We start from the raw sequence: 22,765 nt of genomic DNA on the forward strand, positions 1-22,765 counted from the left end.
AACAAACAACAATATATGCATGTTAAATGTTACAGACTTAGTAAGTTGAACCAGTTATTCTGCATAGGTTTATTATCCTTGTGTAATGTGCAATGCAATACGTGGGATGACATGCCCCTACTCAATGATACTGATCCCAAGTTTGTGGGTTTCAACCATGGAAGCACCTATATGTTGTGCATGTTGTCACACACTGTCATATCAAAAGAGGTGTTAAAATATGTTGAGATAATATAAGATTTATTGGCAAGCCAAAATTAAACATGTCATCGCTGGGCAGGAAAATATGCTATGCGTCATTGGCTCCTGAACATGTGTATTAAAAGAGTTAACAACACATCTGTGTTTATTCATAGAGATTAACACAAGCTCAACATTTTATGGCAAAAACCATAAATCCATAATAATAAAACTGTCCAACTCGCCAAAGTCCTGTAAGGTGTAAAAGAACATTGTGGTATGCAAGGACAAGGTTACCTGACCAAATAATAATATAAACATTTAGTAATTGCTGGTATTTAGTTACAGCACAAACCTGGCCAGTTGGCCTGGTAAACAATGTTAGACCTTTAAAAGTAGATTCTAATATTTAGATTTAAATATGTTCAAGGGCCACATGTACATGGGTTTTTCCTGCCCAACGATGAAGTTGGATATTCTTGATAGCTCACAAGGAATAGCTGCCGGCTGTATATTCTTACCTTTAGACATGGTGCATTACCACTGCCATCTATATCAGGACATTCCCATCCACTTGGACATGTTGTGCATGCTTGATATCCTACATAAGAATAGCTGCCATCTGCACAATTACCTATGTGTGCATCTGTGGTTGTATTAGGACAGAATGTACCAGGCAAGCAGGCAATACAATAAGACTGGTTCCCCAATGAGTATGTACCTTAAAAAAGGAGGGAGAGAAACATTAAACTGTGAGAAGTTCACTGAGATATCAGCCTAAAAACAAAACAAAGCAATTTGAAAATCAACTGCAATGGGCCATTCCATTGAAAATCTACACTACCCCTGTGGGAGATTTTAAAAATATCTTCCACAGGGGGAGTATGAATTTCAAATGGAATGAACACATTAGGCAGCTCCATTTGAATTTCATACACCTTCTAATAAAGATTCAACCTGAATCTTCCACAGAAGGAGGGTGAGTTTCAAATGGAACTGCTAATGTGTTAATTCCATTTGAAATTCATACTCCCCAATGGCAGATATTTCACAAATCTTCCACAGGGGTAGTGTAAAAGGGTTGACTTCATTTGAAATCCACAACCCCTGTGTGGGAGATTAAGGTCAAGTCTACCTCAGGGGTATATGGATTTCAACTGGAATAGACCATTTTCATTGCTCCTTTGCAGGTTGCTCACACTTATTTTACTTCATTCTTAATTTACTTATCCATCCCATCAAGTTGGTATACTTGGCTCCAATTCTTCTTAAATATTTTTTATATAATGCTCTTCTGCAATGTTATTTGTATTCCAAATAATTAAATCAATTATATGTATAACATTTATTCTAACATAGGGCTATTGCATTTGAAATCTATACATCCCCTATGGAAGACAAGACCTTAATCGCCCACACAGGGGGTGTAGAATTCAAATGGAGTCATCCATTTCGGTAACCCCATCTGAAATTCACACTCTCTGTGTGGGCAATTAATGTCATGTCTTCCACAGAGGGTGTATGCATTTCAACTGGAATAGCCCACTACAGGTTATTCATTCCACCTTACCAGGTAAACAAGCAAACATTGCAGACCCATCGGTAGTTGACGGACATGCATATCCTGGATCACACTCTGTGCACTCAGTCTGTGACCCTACAGAGTAGGTCCCTGGGAGACAGGCTGTAGGTAGCTGATCTGTTGTAGGACAATTATATCCTGCAGGACAATCCACACACTCTGTGTATTGGTCTAAGCTGTAGGTTCCAGTACCACAGGCAGCAGGAGCAAGTCTGTAAATAATGCAAGTACATATATTATAGTATAGGTTAGTAAAAACATTACAGTGTTTGTGTAGCAACCAGGGTTGTAGCTACAGTGGGTGGTGGTAGGGGGCAGAGCCAACCCCTCAGTTATGGAGCGCACCCAGCTGAAATTTTAGCACTGGAGCCCACCACTCTTCAATTCAAATAAAAATATGAACCATATTAAAGGGGCATTTCGTGATCCACAGCCTCATCCCCCCACTTTTCTCAAAAAAAGTTGAGATTTTTATATCGCTGGAAACCTCTGGCTACATAATGTTTATGTACAAAATATCTCTTGCAGATTAATTCGTTTAACTAAGATATCGTGAAATTTGAATTTCGTTCTGGTGCACCAGAACAAAATTACAACGCATTGTCTATGGAATTTTGGGAATAGGCTTTTTTCGTGGATATGTACTGAAACATGTCATAAAAAGAGGATGCTAGGATCACAAAATCCTCCTTTAAGTATTTCAAATTTTAATTGAATTAAATCCTACATTTTACAAGGAATTTCCTACGGCTTAAAATCGATCAGTCCAGTTGTTGCTATGCGCCTCCGATTGGTTCAAATAGCATATACATGTATCGCGTTGATGCGCACGCCTCAAACCGTGGTATATTGTGTCATATTACAGAGCTAAGAACCAATAAGATTGCAGGAACTTTCACAAGTGTTTACGAATACTTTGTCTTTCATGATAGAGACAACCTTAGCATTGAAGGCTCAAATACTGAGATAAAAGAATGTAAAAACTTGAATATATATTGCAAAATAACATATTTTTAACACATATGTGTACATCCATATCAAAAGGATGCACTTGTCGGCTGCTACATGTGTCTCATTTCACATAATAACTGGAAATAAATACCAGACTCATTTCAAGTGGGGGTCACTTTATATCATCCCCAAGTCACATGGCTTATTAATACAGAGAACATTCAATAACCATGTCACTTGGGGATGATTTGAATTGACCTCCACTTGAGATGAGTCTGGTATTTATTCCTAGCTATTATGTGAAATGAGGCACATGTAGCAGCCGACAAGTGCATCGTTTTGATATGGATGTACACATATGATCTGCTTGCAGTCCCATAGAGAAAGCAATGGGCAATTCCATTTAAAATTCCCACTACCCCTGTGGAAGATTTTGAAAATATCTTCCACAAGGCGTATGAATATCAAGGTGAATGAACATATTAGCAGCTCCATTTGAAACTCACCCTCCCTCTGTCATAGATTCGGGTTGAATCTTTTTCAGATGGCATATGAAATTCAAACAGAGCTGCCTAATGTATTCATTCCATTTGAAATTCATACTCCCCCTGTGGATGATATTTACAAAATCTTCCACAGGTGGAGTGTGGATATTAAATGGAATAGCCTAACCAACACTTACGCTATATCTTGACAATAGTAGCCAGCAGTACAGTTACTACAATCCACCTGACCCTGTATTGCATTAGTATGCTGGCCTGGTTGACATCTTATAGGCGGCTGGTCAGTGTATGGACACGCATAGCCTACATCACAATCATGGCAATCTGGGTCACCGTAGATACTGTACTGACCGGCTGTACAGTTTGCTGTTGATGATGAGGTGCAAGATTGACCGGCTGGACATGGATGACATATAGGGTCATTCTGGAAAGAAGATGATTGAAAAAATATATTGCACATGGGATCATTTTAAGTTTTAAGTTTACCTAAGGATTTTAACGGGAATTATCGGGGGGCGTTTATTTGACCAGAAATCAAGTGACAGGGGTTCATTCCCTGCTAAATGTGTCCTGATTTTTCACTCTCTCAATTCCTTATATCATATGTCAGTTTGCACTAGCTTCATAAAGTCATTAACATTGTACAGAGTGAGATTATGAGAAGTGATACATTAGATAATTCTCATATGACAAGAAAAAAAAGATGGACCGCGGTTCTCGGATGTCGCGGTTTTCGACGCACAGCATCGACCGTGATGCCTCCACCAAAGGCATAATGTTGACTGTACCTACCAAGTTTCATGGCCATATGACAGTTTTTGCTAATTTTACCTCAAATGACCCCTGCATGACCTCAGGTGACCTTGACCCACTAACCAATACAAACTTCTTCTGCCTGGGATCAAGATGCACCCACCCACCAAGTTTGAGGAACGTGCGGCCCCTAGTCTCTGAGAAAAGAGGTAAATAAGGAAAATGGGGCCCCTGACCTCAAATGACCTTTTACCTCACTATATGACCTTGAACCTCACCCAAAAAAAAGTAGCCAGAGTTTCTGACCCTGACCCACCTATCCTGAAAATCTGAAGTCAATCCGCCGATAAACGGCCGAGATATAGCATCCGGACGGAAGGACGGAGGCACGGAAGCACGGAAGGACGGAAGGACGGACATTGCAAAAACAGTATGCCTCGCGGCGGAGGCATAAAAATGATCTTGAATATCACTAACTTACCAGTGGGCTGTATGTACCACTCTCACAGTTAACTGGTGACTGCCCTGGATTGATGCATGATTGAGCAGCAGGACATGGCTCACAGGAATCATTACCAGCTAATGAGTATGTACCGAGTGGACAAATTTTAGGACTCTGTGATGGATCAGGACAATAGTAGCCAGCAGGGCATTCCTCGCAGGCTGATCCCTGAAAACAAACAAACAGATAATCAAAGCCATGTACTACAGTGAATAATCAAGAACATGTTAAGTTGCATATGCGTCAAGCATGCACATTTGAACACCTGCACCCACACACCCCTACACATTTTCACTAACAAACCTGGACACTATGTAGTTTAGGGTTTAGCTTAACTGTGGACCTCAAAGCACTGACATTTCACTACTTAACCGCCAAACCATGGACATGGTATTACACCTACGATGGGGACCTAAAACATACCTTAAAATATCCAAAATTTTGGTCCAAATTAAAAAAAAATCAAATTTTGATCCATTTTTTTTAAAGCGAAGAATAAATTCAAAAATTTGAGAAAATGTTACTAATTCTGTGGTGTCTTTAGAACAGGAATATGCAATTTTTGTCAATTTGGATACTTAGGATAAGTAATTATGGTGGACTGGAAAAAAAAAATCAAATTTGGCACTTTTCTCAAAAACTACTTGTTTTTGCATAAATCTACCATTCTAGTTGGATTCCTTTGCATCCTTTCCTTTCTGAAAATATATACTTTTATGTACTTAATCATCATTACTTTTAAAGATACAATACAAAACAAAGTCTAAAATTTTCCACTTTGAGTGATCCTGCCTGCCCCCTTAGAGGAAGTCTCTGGCAATAACAACATTATGCCTTATATGATAGGAAAATTATTAGCAAGCAGGAATCACATAATTTTATTTTTAACAAATTCATATGGACTATAAAAACAAATAAAAACAGCTGTGTCTCAACTCGTAATATACAGCTGGAGACTTCCTTTAACTGACTGTATATTCCTTTAATTCTAACATCACAAACTTTGCTAAAAAGTTTAACTAATGAAAGTACTAAAATTAATGAATTTCCAATGTGTCACGTCTGCTTATTACCAGGGCCCAACCATTTTCGTAAATTCGCTTTCTCTGCCCAATTTGATTTGTCTCTGCAATTCAATTTTTCTATGCATATTTCAGCAAAGTTTTAGCAATATTATGGGTTTACTACTTACTTTCTGCCACTTTGCTCACAAAAAATGAAAGGACAGCTTTGATAATAGGTATAATTTTCACCCAGGTGTAAATATATATTTTATATAGCTATTTTTGCCCCACAATTTGCAATTATTTCTACGCAACTTGCAATTTTTTCTGCACAAATTATTCGGCCCTGTCTACGACAGGTTGGTTCAACAAGTAAATGACTGTAACATAAACCATTAAATTGTAACCAGTTATACTTTAATGGACAACGATTTTGATCAACAAAATAGACGAGAGATTTATGACCTGTATGATATCATTATAGCAGCAGCTTGATTACAATCTCAATTTTCAAATTGGTATTACATGTAATATAATATAAAACTTCATCAAGAGTCCCTCAAATTGACATTAGCGAAATTAATTGAATTTGCAATATGCACTGTTCAGCTTTACATGAAATTCTTACTTTATTTTTTGTTTTTCTTTCCATACCTTGACATTTGTGATGTAACCCAGATAACGAAACAAATCAGATATGACAAACTATTCATTATTTAAAATGTTGAAAGCGGAACAATTTGAGACCATTTTTTTTTTCATTTTATGTATGTTGAATGCCGTATTAAAGCACAAAGTTCAGTCAAATGTTCCATGATCAGTTACTGATGGTCTCAAATCTACTGTAGACTATGGTAATAAAATGATTCTATTTAATGGTATTTTTGCAGCCATTTAAAAAAATGCCCTCCAGCAGGAGTTCCCTACATTTTCCCAAGGTTGGATCTCAAAATTCTTATTCAACACACTTGAAAGTACAAAGTTCTGTAGATATTTCCCATAGACTATTATTATGGCTCTAGAATATCATTTAATGGTATTTTAGCAGCGGGAGTCCCCCCCCCCCTTTCCAGAGGTTGGACCCAAAAATTCTTCAGCACCCTCAAAAGAAAAAAAAAAACACATTTTAAAAACTTCTTTGCCTCACGGTAACACATATTCTGACATACCTACTATCTTGCACCCAGGCTCATGAACCAGCAAGTGTATTGTTGTTTACCAACTGAAAAACTTACATGCGTGTAACAGTGCAGAATGTTGATGGGGGATCCATACTTTTTTGTAGGATATTCTTGTTTGGGAAATCCAGATAAACTGCCGAGTCATTCCGATCGATTTTTAAAGATTCAAAAGAAATTTGTTTATGAATGGGAGGAAGGTGATAAAAGTTGTGGTGTGCTGGGAGTTCACTCTCTCTCTCACTCAAACTCTCATCAGACCACCATGCATTATTTGTCGCTCTGTATTATCATTTATATTATGTATGGAGATGAAGAAATAAATCGCTACTAAACCTAGACATTGCTTCCAGACCAGTTTATTACCGCAATCAGTCACACTAACATGCGCCTTCCCATAAAGTAAAGTAAACTGATTGAGTTGTGTTCACAGTAAAATAACTTTTGTTCAATGCACACTTTTTGCGGTTTAGCTTATACAAGCTATCTTTGATGCCAGTGCACTGCTTAATCACCGAACAAGCTGATTAACATGAATGCTAAATTCAGTTGATGTAAAGAGTCTGTCACTTCTGGTACACCCTGTTTTACAGTCATTACACACAATCATAACCCAATGACATGCATAATTGGTAGAAGATGGAAGGATTAAGTCTGGATTTCTTACCCAGGATACCTGCACCTTAAAGCCTTTAAAATTCAAGGACTTTCAAGGTCCAAAAGCATGATTTTCAAGGACATATTACAACGCAAAAATCATGATGCTGCTCTCCATGCGGCACATATTAATGAAAGTGACAGCTCCTCTCCACTCCCCAAATTTTGTCAAAATTATAAAGGTAAAATTCAAATTTTCAAGGACTTTCAAGGACCTTGTGCAAATTTCCAGGAAAAGGTGTTTTCAAATTCAAGGACTTTCAAGGACTGTGGGAACCCTGCTTACCTCTCCAACAAAGCTATACTTCCCAGTATCACATTGTACCGGTTCTTGACTAGGATCACTGCACACATACCCAGCTGGGCATGGTGTACACACAGAAGCCTGCTCCTCACTGTATGTACCTAATTATAACACATGGAAGGAACAGAAAGTGATTAATAAATACAACCAAGATAAGTGAATATGACAAATGTTCTTTCAATATTTTTTGAATGTTAGATTTTAGATGCAAGAACAGTTAGGGCCTATATGTTACAAAGTGTGCTGAGGCTTGTGGATCAACATCTAGGCGTTGTGCCTGTGCATAGTGCACTTTAAATCACCTTTTTTGACACAATCTGGTCCATGGAGGCCAAATGAGGCATTTTCGAAAATTGAGTTACTATAATTATTACCTATAAACTGAAAACACCAAACGTCTAGCATACTTGGTTCTAAATTTATGAAGTTTTACAATGTCTATTTTCTTATGTATTTTTTACCATATTTTAGTCTTTATCTCAATTTCAAATTTGCCGCCTTTGGTCTCCATGGACCAGATGGTGTCACATATATAGTCCGACTTTATTTCTATTGTGACAAACACTGCATTTTCCATGCTCCGATGTTATTTGCTGCTCAGTTGTTTGGGGCTTTATTCATCTTCTCAACACTATTGTTGCAATGTCACAATGGCAAAATGCATGCTAAAAAAAATTAAACTTTATACCAGTCCGTCCTTTGACCTAGCATTAAGAGTTTATGGTTAGAGAGAGGGCTTGGGTTATGGGATGTAAAATCAAATAACCATCATAAATGGAATAAAATCATATCATATATCATATCATTAATCTAGGAAGCATGATTTCATTGATGAAGTTTGCGTTAGGCGCGTAATTATGCCGTGTTGCGGATTGGCTGCTCACAAGATATGACATAGTCAGCAACAGTATAATCCTTAAATCCCTATGATTGAAAATAGGTTATTCAAATTGAAATCCATACACCCCCTATGGAAGACATGATCTTAATCTTCACCGCAAAGGGTGCAAATTCCAAAAGGTAAACCTGAAATTTACACTCCAAGTGTGGAAGATTAAGGTCATGTCTTCCTTGGGGGTGTATGGATGTTAACCAGAATAGCCCAATGCTGATGGCAAGCACATACTCTGTTTGAAAGGAATCATCCTTCCTAATTCATTGAATATCTTTTTAGTTGGAGTTGCATCTTGTTTTTTTCTTCTTCCTAACCCCAATGTTTTTGACTGAATCCAGTGATAATATACAGTATGTGCTGCAACAATCACTTTATCCCAAAAGGATTTAGCATTATCCCTTAATGAGCCTGGCCCTTTGCATCTGTAGGCCATTGCTCTTGTAACTTACCAGTGAGGCAGTTAGAGCATATCCCAGCTCCCTGTGCAGCATAGGTACCTAATGAGGTATATATACAATTAGTAGGCTGTATGGATGAGCCTGGCCCTTTGTATCTCTAGGCCATTGTTCTTATCACTTACCAGTGGGGCAGTTAGAGCATATCCCAGCTCCCTGTGCAGCATATGTGCCTGCGGTACAATTAGTAGGCTGTATGGGTGTGGTCCCATTCAGGCATTCATGACCTGCTGGACAAAGCTTACAATTACTGTCACCACTTTCACTCCACTGTCCACTCAGACAAACCTGGGATAAGAAGCAGTAGAAAATATTCAAAACATCATACTCAGTGGCGGCGCCATGGGGGGCATGAGGGGAAAATGCCCCCGTCAGAACTCTTGCCCCCGTTACCCCCCAGTAAAAACCCAAAATTACAAAAATTTCCACTTTTTACTGCAATTTTGCGCAAAATTTGTTGATTTTGCCCCCCTGAAATTCACTTTGCCCCCTCAATGCCCCCCAAAAAAAATTCTGGCACCGCCACTGATCATACTTTGTTTCACCTGGAGTTTGGAAGGGATATTGCTGGTTGCAATATCGAATCCTGCACACTAACCTAATCTTGTAAATCATACAATGAAATAGCCCATTTTCATACCTCATTAAATGAGGTGGCATAACAAATTATGTGGCATATCTCCAATATTGTTGCCATGATGACCACATGAATGAAATAGATGTATATTACACTTCAAAATAATATTCTCCAAGTTGAAACCCTGACATCAAATGTTATTTAAACAGAAACACCCCTACTTGTAAAACGTATACATCAGAGACATGCAGGGGTGTGTGTGTGTGGGGGGGGGGGGGGTGCCTGTCTGGGACTATCCAACTACGACTATGATATGTTGCTATGTATGTGTGGAAATGTCCCCACTTTGCTGGGAAAAATCATATGTGTGTATCCCCAGTTAGATAGTATGGAATCAGATTAGGTGTATTCATCTGATTCTGTACTATACAATAGGGGAGCTCACCCCCTCTATGTCTAACTACTGCCTTTAGCGCCCTCTAGTGGGGTTATATAGCCCCATTAGCAAAGTAAGAAAATCATGTATCCCTAGTTTATTGGAATTGTACGGAAATGTATCCCCATTTCACACCTTTTACAAACGCACACACACATATAGAAAGAGATAAAAATATATGACACTTACCGTACAGACTGGTTGACCAACCAGACTATAATATCCATCGCTACACTTGACCGGTGCATCACTGACCACTAGACAAGATCTGCCAGCTGGACATAGCTTACAAGTAGCCTGTCCTTCATCATCTTGATACGATCCGGCTGGACATTCCTGTGGGGTTCCTAATGGTGACGGACACATAAAACCTGCTGGGCAGGCGACACAGTCTGTGCCATTGGAATATTGACCAACCTGTACAAAGAACAGATTATTAAATGATAACATTACACTATTCATCAGGCCCTTGCAACTACAAATGCACAACTAGGCTAGTGTCAAAATTAATATATTTTTAATGGTCTGGCAATCAACATTTTTGTTTTTGTTAAGTGACATGCTGGGTGTGCTCCATGATTTGAAGCAGTCGCACAGAGAGGTGCTCTCATTGACCTGGATCGACTTGTAGACACCTGGACACCATCAATTCTTTTTGCGCTATAATAGACTGAAAGCTGCTAAATACATGAGTGACTCACCCAAGGGAGCCAACTCACATAGTTATGTCGCAGGTGGGTATATAAACCGAAGTGTGCATGTAGGAAAGTACAAATGGACCTTGTCATGCTATGACTGACACCCAGCCTCTCATCAACCTAGTAATAGCAAGGCAGCGTCAACATCGCTTCCTATGACACATTCTGAGAATACCAGTGGAGGAGCCCTGTAGAGGATATGCTCTTCATGCTCTATTACAAGGCAAAAGGGGATCAGGGCAAGCCCTGTAGAGGATATGCTCTTCATGCTCTATTACAAGTCAAAGGGGATCAGGGCAAGCCCTGTAGAGGATATGCTCTTCATGCTCTATTACAAGGCAAAAGGGGATCAGGGCAAGCCCTGTAGAGGATATGCTCTTCATGCTCTATTACAAGGCAAAAGGGGATCAGGGCAAGCCCTGTAAAGGATATGCTCTTCATGCTCTATTACAAGGCAAAAGGGGATCAGGGCAAGCCCTGTAGAGGATATGCTCTTCATGCTCTATTACAAGGCAAAAGGGGATCAGGGCGAGCCCTGTAGAGGATATGCTCTTCATGCTCTATTACAAGGCAAAAGGGGATCAGGGCGAGCCCTGTAGAGGATATGCTCTTCATGCTCTATTACAAGGGAAAAGGGGATCAGGGCAAGCCCTGTAGAGGATATGCTCTTCATGCTCTATTACAAGGCAAAAGGGGATCAGGGCAAGCCCTGTAAAGGATATGCTCTTCATGCTCTATTACAAGTCAAAAGGGGATCAGGGCGAGCCCTGTAGAGGATATGCTCTTCATGCTCTATTACAAGGCAAAAGGGGATCAGGGCAAGCCCTGTAGAGGATATGCTCTTCATGCTCTATTACAAGGGAAAAGGGGACCAGGGCAAGCCCTGTAAAGGATATGCTCTTCATGCTCTATTACAAGTCAAAAAGGGGATCAGGGCGAGCCCTGTAGAGGATATGCTCTTCATGCTCTATTACAAGGCAAAAGGGGATCAGGGCGAGCCCCTGTAGAGGATATGCTCTTCATGCTCTATTACAAGGCAAAAGGGGATCAGGGCAAGCCCTGTAGAGGATATGCTCTTCATGCTCTATTACAAGGCAAAAGGGGACCAGGGCAAGCCCTGTAAAGGATATGCTCTTCATGCTCTATTACAAGTCAAAAGGGGATCAGGGCGAGCCCTGTAGAGGATATGCTCTTCATGCTCTATTACAAGGGAAAAGGGGATCAGGGCAAGCCCTGTAAAGGATATGCTCTTCATGCTCTATTACAAGGGAAAAGGGGATCAGGGCAAGCCCTGTAGAGGATATGCTCTTCATGCTCTATTACAAGGCAAAAGGGGACCAGGGCAAGCCCTGTAGAGGATATGCTCTTCATGCTCTATTACAAGGCAAAAGGGGATCAGGGCAAGCCCTGTAAAGGATATGCTCTTCATGCTCTATTACAAGTCAAAAGGGGATCAGGGCGAGCCCTGTAGAGGATATGCTCTTCATGCTCTATTACAAGGGAAAAGGGGATCAGGGCAAGCCCTGTAGAGGATATGCTCTTCATGCTCTATTACAAGGCAAAAGGGGATCAGGGCAAGCCCTGTAGAGGATATGCTCTTCATGCTCTATTACAAGTCAAAAGGGGACCAGGGCAAGCCCTGTAGAGGATATGCTCTTCATGCTCTATTACAAGGCAAAAGGGGATCAGGGCAAGCCCTGTAAAGGATATGCTCTTCATGCTCTATTACAAGGCAAAAGGGGACCAGGGCAAGCCCTGTAGAGGATATGCTCTTCATGCTCTATTACAAGGCAAAAGGGGATCAGGGCGAGCCCTGTAGAGGATATGCTCTTCATGCTCTATTACAAGGCAAAAGGGGATCAGGGCAAGCCCTGTAGAGGATATGCTCTTCATGCTCTATTACAAGGGAAAAGGGGATCAGGGCAAGCCCTGTAAAGGAGCACTTCATGCTCTATTACAAGGCAAAAGGGGATCAGGGCAACAAAGGACAAGCTATCCAACTACAGTCTGTCCACTTAGAAGTACAAACCAAATCTGTGGCATCGGGGGTCGATGCTTTGCGTCATACGCTAAAGCGACGCGATGCGTAAAGAGCGTGGTGCGCTCGGCAAGTACAAATCGTGCAGCAGTTGGCGCGCCAAAGAAGCATTGCATTGAAATAATTATTCTTATACCTTCAGATTCCGAGGTCTATTTCTATGTGGACAGACTGTATACAGAAGCTGTTGGGATGTAACTATTACAGAGGGGTACTTCATTGGTAATAGAATTGATTGAAATTGTGTACTTACACTGCATAATCCTTGTCCACTATCCCCGCATGCCTGGCCTGGTGGGCATGCTACACAAGCTGTAGATCCTGCAGGGGAGTACTGTCAAATAAAAAAAATATTTTCACAATCTGTTATAAATGTGGACCATCCATGATGAAATTTTATTGAATTGGCAAATTCTCTGAAAAGACCAGTGTTGTAACAAATCATGACTTGTGACTCGAGGTAAAATAAGGCGACTAACTCGAGTGATATTCATCTGACTAGACCCATTGACTTTGTACAGTGACTTAAACTTGACTCAAGATAAAAAATATGCCAAATGACTTGACTCAAGCAATTTTTTGGTGACTCGTTACAACACTGGAAGACACATGCATGGTTGCACTTTTTCAATCATGTTGAATTGTTTTCAAAACATATTTATTGCCGAAGCATGGATTAAAGTTACAATTAATTAAAATTTCAAAAAAAATTCAATAGTCAAACTATGCATTCATTCAAATCTTGTTAAGTTTCTATACATGTTTATTATTATTTGTAATTATTAATTCCAGGTAATTGTGTGCTCAAGTACCCTATCTGATTTACAGGTGGGTACCTGTGGTGATGAATCAAGTCAAAATGGAGTGAGGACTAACGCTTAAAAAGGACCTGGCAAAACATTATAGGCCAGGGCAAGGCTTGTAAACATATTAAATATAGACCCTCAGGTAGCCCATTAAGTGAACTCAGGCCTGGGTAGGTTATCAATGGATCGGGACCTTTTTTTTTATCCCGGTTTTGCTCACTGTCTTAAGTGTATAGATGTAATCTGTGTAATGCCATATTCAGCCATCTTGTGGGAAAGCCAATATAATTACCTTAACGTATATAAATCGCATAATGACCTAGAGACGAGTACACGGATTTGCACCCATAACAATATAGGGAAATACAACCATATTGATTTACAAGTTTTTACCCACAAGATGGCGACAGGCTGATGACCTCTATACGAGCTTCAAGACTACATAGGATCAATATCTCACCCCAAATTAACTGACTAAAAAAAGCGCAGTGATTTATAGTGCGCTACGCACAGGCACAACGCCTAGACATTGATCCACAAGCCTCAGCACACTTTACAGGTTGTCGCTGACCACTATGGCCCCACATCATTCCATAAACCATTAAACAACATTTCAGGGACTTTGCTGCTTCAAGAGCGCACACCCTAGACATTCCACAAATAACCATCGCAACCAGGATCAGCTCCCCGAGTTTCGTACGGGTTACAACGAGACAAATTAGCAGTGAGTTCCATGTCCAGGGGAATTTCAAGCTAACTCAATTTTTTTTTTTTTGCGTAATAGGCACCGCCAGGGTTCGAACTCGCAACCTCTCGCACCATAGTCGAACGCCTTATCGATTGAGCTAACTTGACTTTCATTCATTTCACAAAAACTTTTAGCAAAAAAATATAGCAATATTGTTAATTTTTCTTATTAATATTACTTACGAATCCTCCATCACACGCAATAGGCTCAGAATCCTTATTTGGGCATCTGCTGTTAGCGGGACACTCCGTGCATGAAGTAGCCATTTCACTGGTCACATAAAAGCCTGATGCACACTGTTAGTTGCCATGGTAACAAATAAATGACATGCAAAATGCAACATCCAAACATATTAATTAGCATTATAGGCAATGTTTAAAGCAAGTTATGCAATTTTGAAGTTAATTAATCCAAATAATATAACATTTTACAACACAAATGTTCAATGTTCATTGCCTTCAGATAATGGAGGACAGCCAAAATGTTTCACCAAGCTTACCAAGCTTTGCTACCTTCGGTAAAGCATTCTAGCAAAGGGGTACCTGGCTTTTTGCTAAGCCCAAACCCATAATTGACTTTCTATTGACCGCAGACAACAACCCCAGACATGCTTGTTTAATGAATACTTCAGCATTTGATGAGTGGATTGTTATGTACTTTATACTGAACAGAAAGGATATTGTTCATGTACTATGGACCACAATGGCCTCATCCCAATGGCAAAGTTCTCAAGTTTCAGAGTATGAGTTTTTGTACCCACATTTTCAAAACTCATTCAATGAATGTGCAAATGTATTGGGGTTTAAGAACTGTGCCTTGGTAGATGTGCATGTTGTCGAACGACAATGTCGATCCTAGTGATGGTTGTGTCAATGATCCGTGTTTATAATCCTGCTGCTTTGCTGAAGGCTCTGATACATATCAACAAACTGGTATACTGTTCGCTGGTTAGTATCGATGGCTCTAGCGAAGCTGAACTGTCAATGAAGGCAACAAAGCTTGGCTGAGCTCAGCAAACCATTTTGGCTGTACTCCCTAAAACTGCCTCAATAGCTTTATATCTTGCAATTGGCATTTACACCCCCAGGGGGTAGCAGCCAGCAAGTGTCAGAATGTATTTCTTGAAAGTAACTTTTCGTAGGTTTCCATGTCACTTAAAATTGGATTACACACATTTCCTTCCTCTTGTCCAAAAATGTGCAAGTCTCTCAAACTATAGGCAAAATATCTAATTCTCGATCATGAGAGCCAACTTGGATATGCACAGATATATGCATTGAGCGTACTATGCAAAGAACACATGCTATGGGGCAAACACAGCTTCAGAGAATTGACCAATCAGATTTTCGAATACGGTCGTCGCTAGGTTATGCAGATCGCGCGACCGTGTCGTTCTATAAAAAGTATGCTGACGCAGAAAATACATCCTCATATGATCAAGAATTAGATATTTTGCCTATAGACGAATCCAATTTCACGCATTCCTACTCCTGACTTGGCTCGTTGGATTTGTCTATAGGTAAATTTCCTTCAGTGCAATATGATGTAAATGCATGTTTGAACAAAATGTGAATAAAATGCAATTTAACAAACCATATTATAATGTAGAAGAAAACCTGCATTTTAGGTATATTCAAGCATGCAAATTCAATTCAGAATGCAAATATTAGTAGTAAACCATGCTTACTATAATATATTTAACTAAAACAAAATTCTATATAAAATTGGGGAGTGCACTGAATGTAAATTTTAAGTTTAAATAATGTTCAAAAATGTGCTTAAAACATGCATAATGTGAATGTGAGGTTTCATAATTGTAATCAAATTAAGACGTATAAAATGTGCTGATCTAAATGCTAAAACATTCTCTTAAAATATGTAAAAAAAAAAATTCTACATACTATTAACTGTTAACCCCATGAGCACTACCTGCCTATCTAACATTGCCTCTGATTGGTCGATTACATGATATCTCCATTTTTTTTTTTGCGTGGTGAAATTATTCTAACAATGTTGCTGATTGGTCCAATTGATAATGAAAACTCCTTTTGACCAATAGGCAGGTAGTTCTCATGGGGTTAAATTTACTACACCCTGGCCAATTTGTGCCTATTTTGCATTTTCTCAAAAATTATAGCGCATTGGTGACAAGTAAGATATGTATATTATAGGGGCAAGGACTACAACTACTGCACTGAAAATTCAGCAACTCAAGGCAAGTAGTTATTGATTTATCAAATATTGGTTTTCCCTCATTTTTGACTGTAACTCCACAACTGTTGTCTGTGCTGAAATAAAATTTCCAGTGCAGTAGTTGTACTCCTTGCCCCTATAATATACATATCTGACTTGTCACCAATGTGCTATAATTTTTGAGAAAAATGCAAAAATAAGCACAAAATTGGGCAGGGGTGTAGTACCCCCTTAAGAATGAATGGGTTACCAAGATATAACCATCATACATGTACATGCCAATCAGTAAATTGAATTTTAACAGTGTACCTCTGGATAATTTCACCATTTGCCCATAAAGTGTGTTCTTGTTAGCATTCTGCATGAAATGTGTTGTGGCAATAACACTCTCCAAGCACTAACCATTTGGCTTCATCAAGAGAGTGACATCACACAGCGATATTTCCCTACCCAAAAAATAGCGCCATCTCTTGATATACGGATATGTTTGACGGCGATATTTTGAAGCTTTTCCGAAACATCCCGAGTAACTGAACTATGAAAAACTATCCGTACAACAAATTTCAAAACAAAACCCGGCATGTAAAAGATCATTTTACAACTCTCATATTCCCAAGAATACATACTATATTGTAGAAAATAAATGGGTTGATATTTGAATAGATTCAAGCAATTTCCGAAGGGCTATTTTGATAACATTTTCATCAAAGGCCAATATGATGATGACATTTTGTATTCCAATTTTACAATATTTTTCGAGTTTTGTTGAGAATTTTGGAAGTTTTCTACGGTGTATGCAAGTACAATGCATACATACATACATATGGCATCTTCCGCCTTTTGGCGGATTTTTCCGCCTTCAACCATCAATTTGGTCATATCTTCGGATTTTATCGGACCTGCCTTTTACTACATATTCCACGCATCGGCATGCGATCGGATCTATTACAGTACACAGACATACTTAAACAGGTAGAGGTTAATAAAAACGAGTTTCAGTTTGCAGTTAAGTACCGAATAATAGCATGGAATGTAAATATACCTCATCAGTTAAACTCTTAAAGTTCATAGAACGATTTTTATAAACTCGTCACAAGAATACTCTGTTAGCAATATGAACAAAAGAGTTTATCTGAGTATTCATGATACCAGAATGGTAGCCCTCATGATAAATGCCTGGTATTGTCTCTTGAACATGCTCTGGCCGTGCTTGGTACAACCTTGAAAAAAGGTACAATGCAGTCTTGGGTTCGAGTCCAGTAGACAAATAATAATTTGGTACATGGCCAATAGATGAAATATCGCTGTGCATCAGTGCATGATTTAGTGTGTGTTGTATTAACTCGCACATGTTGACTCAAAGCACTGGTGTGTTTACATGTGCGATCAAAGACGGGTACATCTGACTTTGACAAAGTACTCACGTCACTCTCTCGAGGTAGCCAAATGGACTATACATGCATAACCCTAGTAACACTCAAGCTTAAAGAGAGTATTAATAATAAATGCTGGAGGCACACTATTTTTGGTCCCCATGTGTGACAATCCCAAATGGTGCATTTGCTATACCATTGAACATGCTTGTCAACATCCATGAACATTGATGTTGGGCAGCGTGGATGCACAAAAACTGGTAAAACTTCCAAATGCTACATGCATGACTGCAGGCTTGTCTTGGTATTGGGCGTTTTTGCGAAAAGATGTCCTCCAGAAGACATGATGCATGGAACAAGTACAACGTAAATGCGTCAATCAATATCACTTCAACTGGGAATTTTGTTTGTGCTTTATGCACGCATCATGTCTTCTGGAGGCAGATTTAAACATGCATATTGGGCTATTCCATTTAAAATCCACACTCCCCCTGTGGAAGATTATGGAGATATCTTCTATAAGGGGAGTATGAATTTCAAATGGAATGAACACATTAGGCAACTTCATTTGAATATCATACACCCTACGAGAAAGATTCAACCTGAATCGTTCACTGAGGGAGGGTGAGATTCCAATGGACCTGCTAACGTACTCATTCCATTTGAAATTCATACTCCCCTTGTGGAAGATATTTCCAAAATGTTCCACAGGGGGAGTGTGGATTTTAGATGGAATAGTGTTCACCCATTCAATCTTGTAAAGAAGGTACCGTATTCATTCCAATAAGCGCCCATACCCCAGTAAGCGCACACCCAGGGTATTTTCAATTTGCTAAAGGGTACCATTAATGTTGAAGTGACTGATAGACGCTGATACAGTGAAATAGCTTGAGGATTTGGTCCTGTGTAAACTTGCGATATATTTACTGCATCAGTAAAACTACTAGAACGTCTCGGGACCCTATTATAACGTAGGTAAATTTGTCTCTAATAAAATTAAACAGCCCTTACGAAAAAATTAGGTAAACCAGGTAAAAAATAAGCGCCCACCCAAAATGACTTGGTAAAGCACCCTGGGCACTTATTGGAATGAATACGGTAATACTATGAATGCTACCTAATAAAATCTTTAATATTGAAAAAAAATTTAAAATGGGGGAAATGGGTAAAATTATCAACTCATGCAAAATACAAAAGAGAGAAGGGTTCAAATATTAGTGGGGTCATAAAAGTAATAAGTTTGTACCATATGAGGCTCATATTGGCAGCTGAAAATGAAAGAAACATTAAAATCACTCAGTTTGTTACAACACACTAACATGCACTGTTTGTATGAATTGGTGGAATCATGGTATCTTGTGAGTAGTAATAACCTACGGCAAAAATTGTTGTGGTTATTTTGAAGAACCCTTGATGAAGAATTCAAATATCATAATTACACTTCTGTAGGTCTTGTGGTTTTTGAGTTGTGATATAAAGAGTGTTGAAAAGAAACATCTCCATAAAACAACACATATCTCAAGAATTATTTTTAGCATTCCGTACCCATTCAAACTTTCAAGATGTAACTTTTCATTAATTCCAATATCTAAATAATGAAAATCATTTTTTTTTTGGAGTTGAACGATCATGACAACTCCCGACACACCTTAAGGTTATAGCTTTGCCAGCATAATTTTAATTTTGATAAGACAAAAAAAAAAAAAAGGTTTGTCTCAAAGCTCACGAGAAATTTAAAAACAAATGCGAAATGCAATTTTTTAAATTTTTTTTTTTATCCCGACTTTTTTCATGGTATTTTGAGAAAAAAGTCTGATTTTCGCCGATTTTTTCTGGAAAAAACTATAAAAATTTTTTTTTGAAATAAAAAAAAATTTCCACATTTCTTTTTGTCAAATCGTGCGATTTTACAAACACGCGCGCAAGCTTTGAGACAAATCTTTTTTGTTTTGGCCTAAATGAAAACACATCAAAACAGTCATTAGCTAATTATGGCTATCGGTAAGCTTCTTGAGGGTTAATCGTATCAGATGAGTATTTTTAAGAAATCACATCAAAATATTAGGCTTTTTGGTACAGATAAAGCTGGTAGATAAAAATAAAAAGTTTGATACTCACAGATTGGCATGACTGGGCACCAGCTTGGTCGCTATAGTAACCAGCCGGACATGCTACAGGAGCTTGTGTTTCATCTGCACACTTATGACCTAAATAAATGCATCATGGGATATACAAATTGATCAGTACTGTTTGATATCAAAGTTAGGTTGGCAACAATCCCTCAACATTATGGACTCACTAATCACAAAGGAGGGAGGGTCTACATGCGTTAAATACTTGATAGATTTGTGCAACTTGGAAGTGGCAAGGTTTTCATTTGGAAAAAAATGCAAGTGTGCCAATTTTTTACCTTGATTGTGGCTGACAATGATCAGTAATATCTGATTTGGCAAACAAAGTCAGCAAAACACACTTATTCGCTGGATATACATTGGAGTTTAATGGCCTTACTGCCATCTCTTTGGCCTGTATGCACAAAACAAGTTAGACCAGGTCTAACTTTAGACCTGTTCTAAACAATGAGGTAGAACAAGGAGTACTAACTTCACCATGTTTGTTTGTCACTCATGGAGTGCAAAATGGTGCACTTCCGGATTATTTACCCGGCTCATACCGAAATAATACGGAAGTGCACTATTCTGTTCTCTATAAGTGACAAACAAGCATGGTGAAGTTGGTACTCTTTGCTTTACCTCATTGTTTAGACCAGGTTTAAATTTAGACCTGGTATAACTTGTTTTATGCATTACCCCAGCGCAGACTGACCCTTTAGAACCAGATGCGGACATTGTTTATAATGCGTTTTAAGGCTACTTGAGATCTCTCTACATGTCAGCGCAGACAAAAGCAGGTACCGTTTTATTACAGAGTGTTTTCTCGAGTGTATGTCCTAGGCCCTGATTACCGGTGTTTACAAAAGCATATATGCACATACACATCCCACCCCACACCCACATACCACTGTGATATACCAGTCCTACAAACTTACCCATAGGACACTCTGTACAGTTTGTATTACCAGTGCTGTTTGCATACCACCCGTCTGCACATAGTGTTGGGGCAGCTGGTGGAGGATCTGGACAGTAAGACCCGGCTGGGCAAATAGTGCAGCTAGTACTCCCTGCTGCTGCATATTCTCCTGAATTACATATGATTGGTAACGCATCATTGGTTGGACACCTGAGGAAGAAAATCAGAAGCAAAACAATTATTGATACAATAAAAACTGTTCAAACCACAATAATTCATTCCAAAAATAGTTACGGCAAAAATATGTTTTTGTGATTTTCTCAAAATGGTTGTTTTTACGCATATAATTTAGATTCCTTGCCTCTTTTCAAAACATTTACATTTGTATATATTGTGTGAATAATTCAGATGTTACAACACTTATATACTGCATTTCTGAGAGTCTACAACCACCTTAAGGGGAAATCTCATTTTACTGAAGGTTCAATACCATTAATTATCTATTATCGTATTCGTCCGAGTATAGTCCCACGTTCGAGTATAGTCCCACACCCCATTTTTCGAAAAATTCCAAAAAAAATGGATTTCAACTGGAATGGGCTATTCCAGAAATTAATGGCACCCCCCTAAAGAAGACATGAATTTGTACCAAAAATTTCTGGGAATTCCCAGACCAAAAATTTATCAAAAAAAATTGGGAATTCCCACCTTGATAAAAAGATGCTTACAAAATTTGGGAATTCCCAGCAACCCTAAAGAAAACAGGCAATTTTTTGACAAAATTGTTAGGAATTCCCAAGCCTAAAAAGGGGTCTTTTTCTTGGGAATTCCCATGTCTTATTTAGGGTTTTGAGAATAATGACCATTTTGGGGGGGGAATTCCCAGAGCAAAAAATGGTGAAAATTTTTGGGAATCCCATGTCTTCTTTAGGGGGAGTGCCTTTAATTTCTGGAATAGCCAATATGATATTGTTACGAATAGCATAGACAAGTAATTAAATTGGTTAATTTCCTTTCGGAAACCTAATAACAAGTGTTCATTTCACCCCGCAAATAAAATACCTAGAATAACCGTTATTTAATACACAATCAGGAAGCATCACACTAATTACAAAATATTATATATCTGAAGGTGGCAATATCAATCTATTATCTTTGGAAAATATATAAAAAATCTTAATTTCTACACACACAAGTTATTTAAAATGCAAGAAACAAGCTGAAAGAGGCTGTTCCAATCACAGATATCATATATATAACTAATGTATGACCATCATTTTTAATTAATGAGCTGGCTGGAGGAATATGCAAATTAACCACCAGAACAAAATATCCATCAATTTTACACATTGTAACAACTCTGTGTGAGAGACTCAATCAGGTATGAGGGTATGTCTTGTGTAAGAGACTGATGTTTATCTTGTCCATTTGTTAAAATATGCATGCCAACAAATGTCAAACAATTTAAAGAAGCTGTATTTTCACCCACATTGGTACAAATTCATGACATTTCTTGTCCGCCATTTTAATTTCTTAGACATTCATAATATATCGCGTCAAGTACAAGTTCACTCATTGTTGTTCAAAAGTGAACTTCAACGTATGTGATTACAAACAATTTTGCATCCAACAGCATTTGTGGAACCCATTTTTATCTGATCACTGTTTCCGTAGTTCCTGAAAAGTGGTGGTGTAATGACACCAGGCACTTGCTTAACTGCCTTGGTTCCAATAGACAACAACAAAGAACCGCTAGAGTGGACAATGTGCCTGGAGGGGCAGTATGTTAAAAACAGTCCAGTAACCAATCACAGTGTTCCAAGGAGATTTTGTCAGAAAAAAGAGTGCATCCAAAATGGGCTGATTTTAACATAAAACTAACAACATCCCCCTAAATACATT

At 38.7% G+C, this 22,765-nt stretch overlaps 1 protein-coding gene across 1 annotated transcript in view; it reads right to left on the reverse strand.

Annotated features, from left to right (window-relative positions):
• The window catches only part of LOC140169445 (uncharacterized), a 75,576-nt gene that overhangs the window by 11,321 nt on the left and 41,490 nt on the right, over nucleotides 1–22,765 (reverse strand). The window contains exons 17-27 of the mRNA XM_072192706.1: nucleotides 20,883–21,073; nucleotides 19,952–20,040; nucleotides 14,450–14,563; nucleotides 12,967–13,047; nucleotides 10,167–10,394; nucleotides 9,090–9,252; nucleotides 7,597–7,715; nucleotides 4,451–4,639; nucleotides 3,396–3,640; nucleotides 1,751–1,974; nucleotides 702–901 (exon numbers count right to left, since the gene is read on the reverse strand). Coding sequence (XP_072048807.1) covers nucleotides 702–901; nucleotides 1,751–1,974; nucleotides 3,396–3,640; nucleotides 4,451–4,639; nucleotides 7,597–7,715; nucleotides 9,090–9,252; nucleotides 10,167–10,394; nucleotides 12,967–13,047; nucleotides 14,450–14,563; nucleotides 19,952–20,040; nucleotides 20,883–21,073 — 1,843 coding nt within the window. The remainder of the gene's footprint in view (nucleotides 1–701; nucleotides 902–1,750; nucleotides 1,975–3,395; nucleotides 3,641–4,450; nucleotides 4,640–7,596; nucleotides 7,716–9,089; nucleotides 9,253–10,166; nucleotides 10,395–12,966; nucleotides 13,048–14,449; nucleotides 14,564–19,951; nucleotides 20,041–20,882; nucleotides 21,074–22,765) is intronic.

The sequence above is a fragment of the Amphiura filiformis genome, chromosome 14 (genome assembly GCF_039555335.1).
Source record: "Amphiura filiformis chromosome 14, Afil_fr2py, whole genome shotgun sequence".
In the NCBI taxonomy this organism is placed as follows: domain Eukaryota; kingdom Metazoa; phylum Echinodermata; class Ophiuroidea; order Amphilepidida; family Amphiuridae; genus Amphiura; species Amphiura filiformis.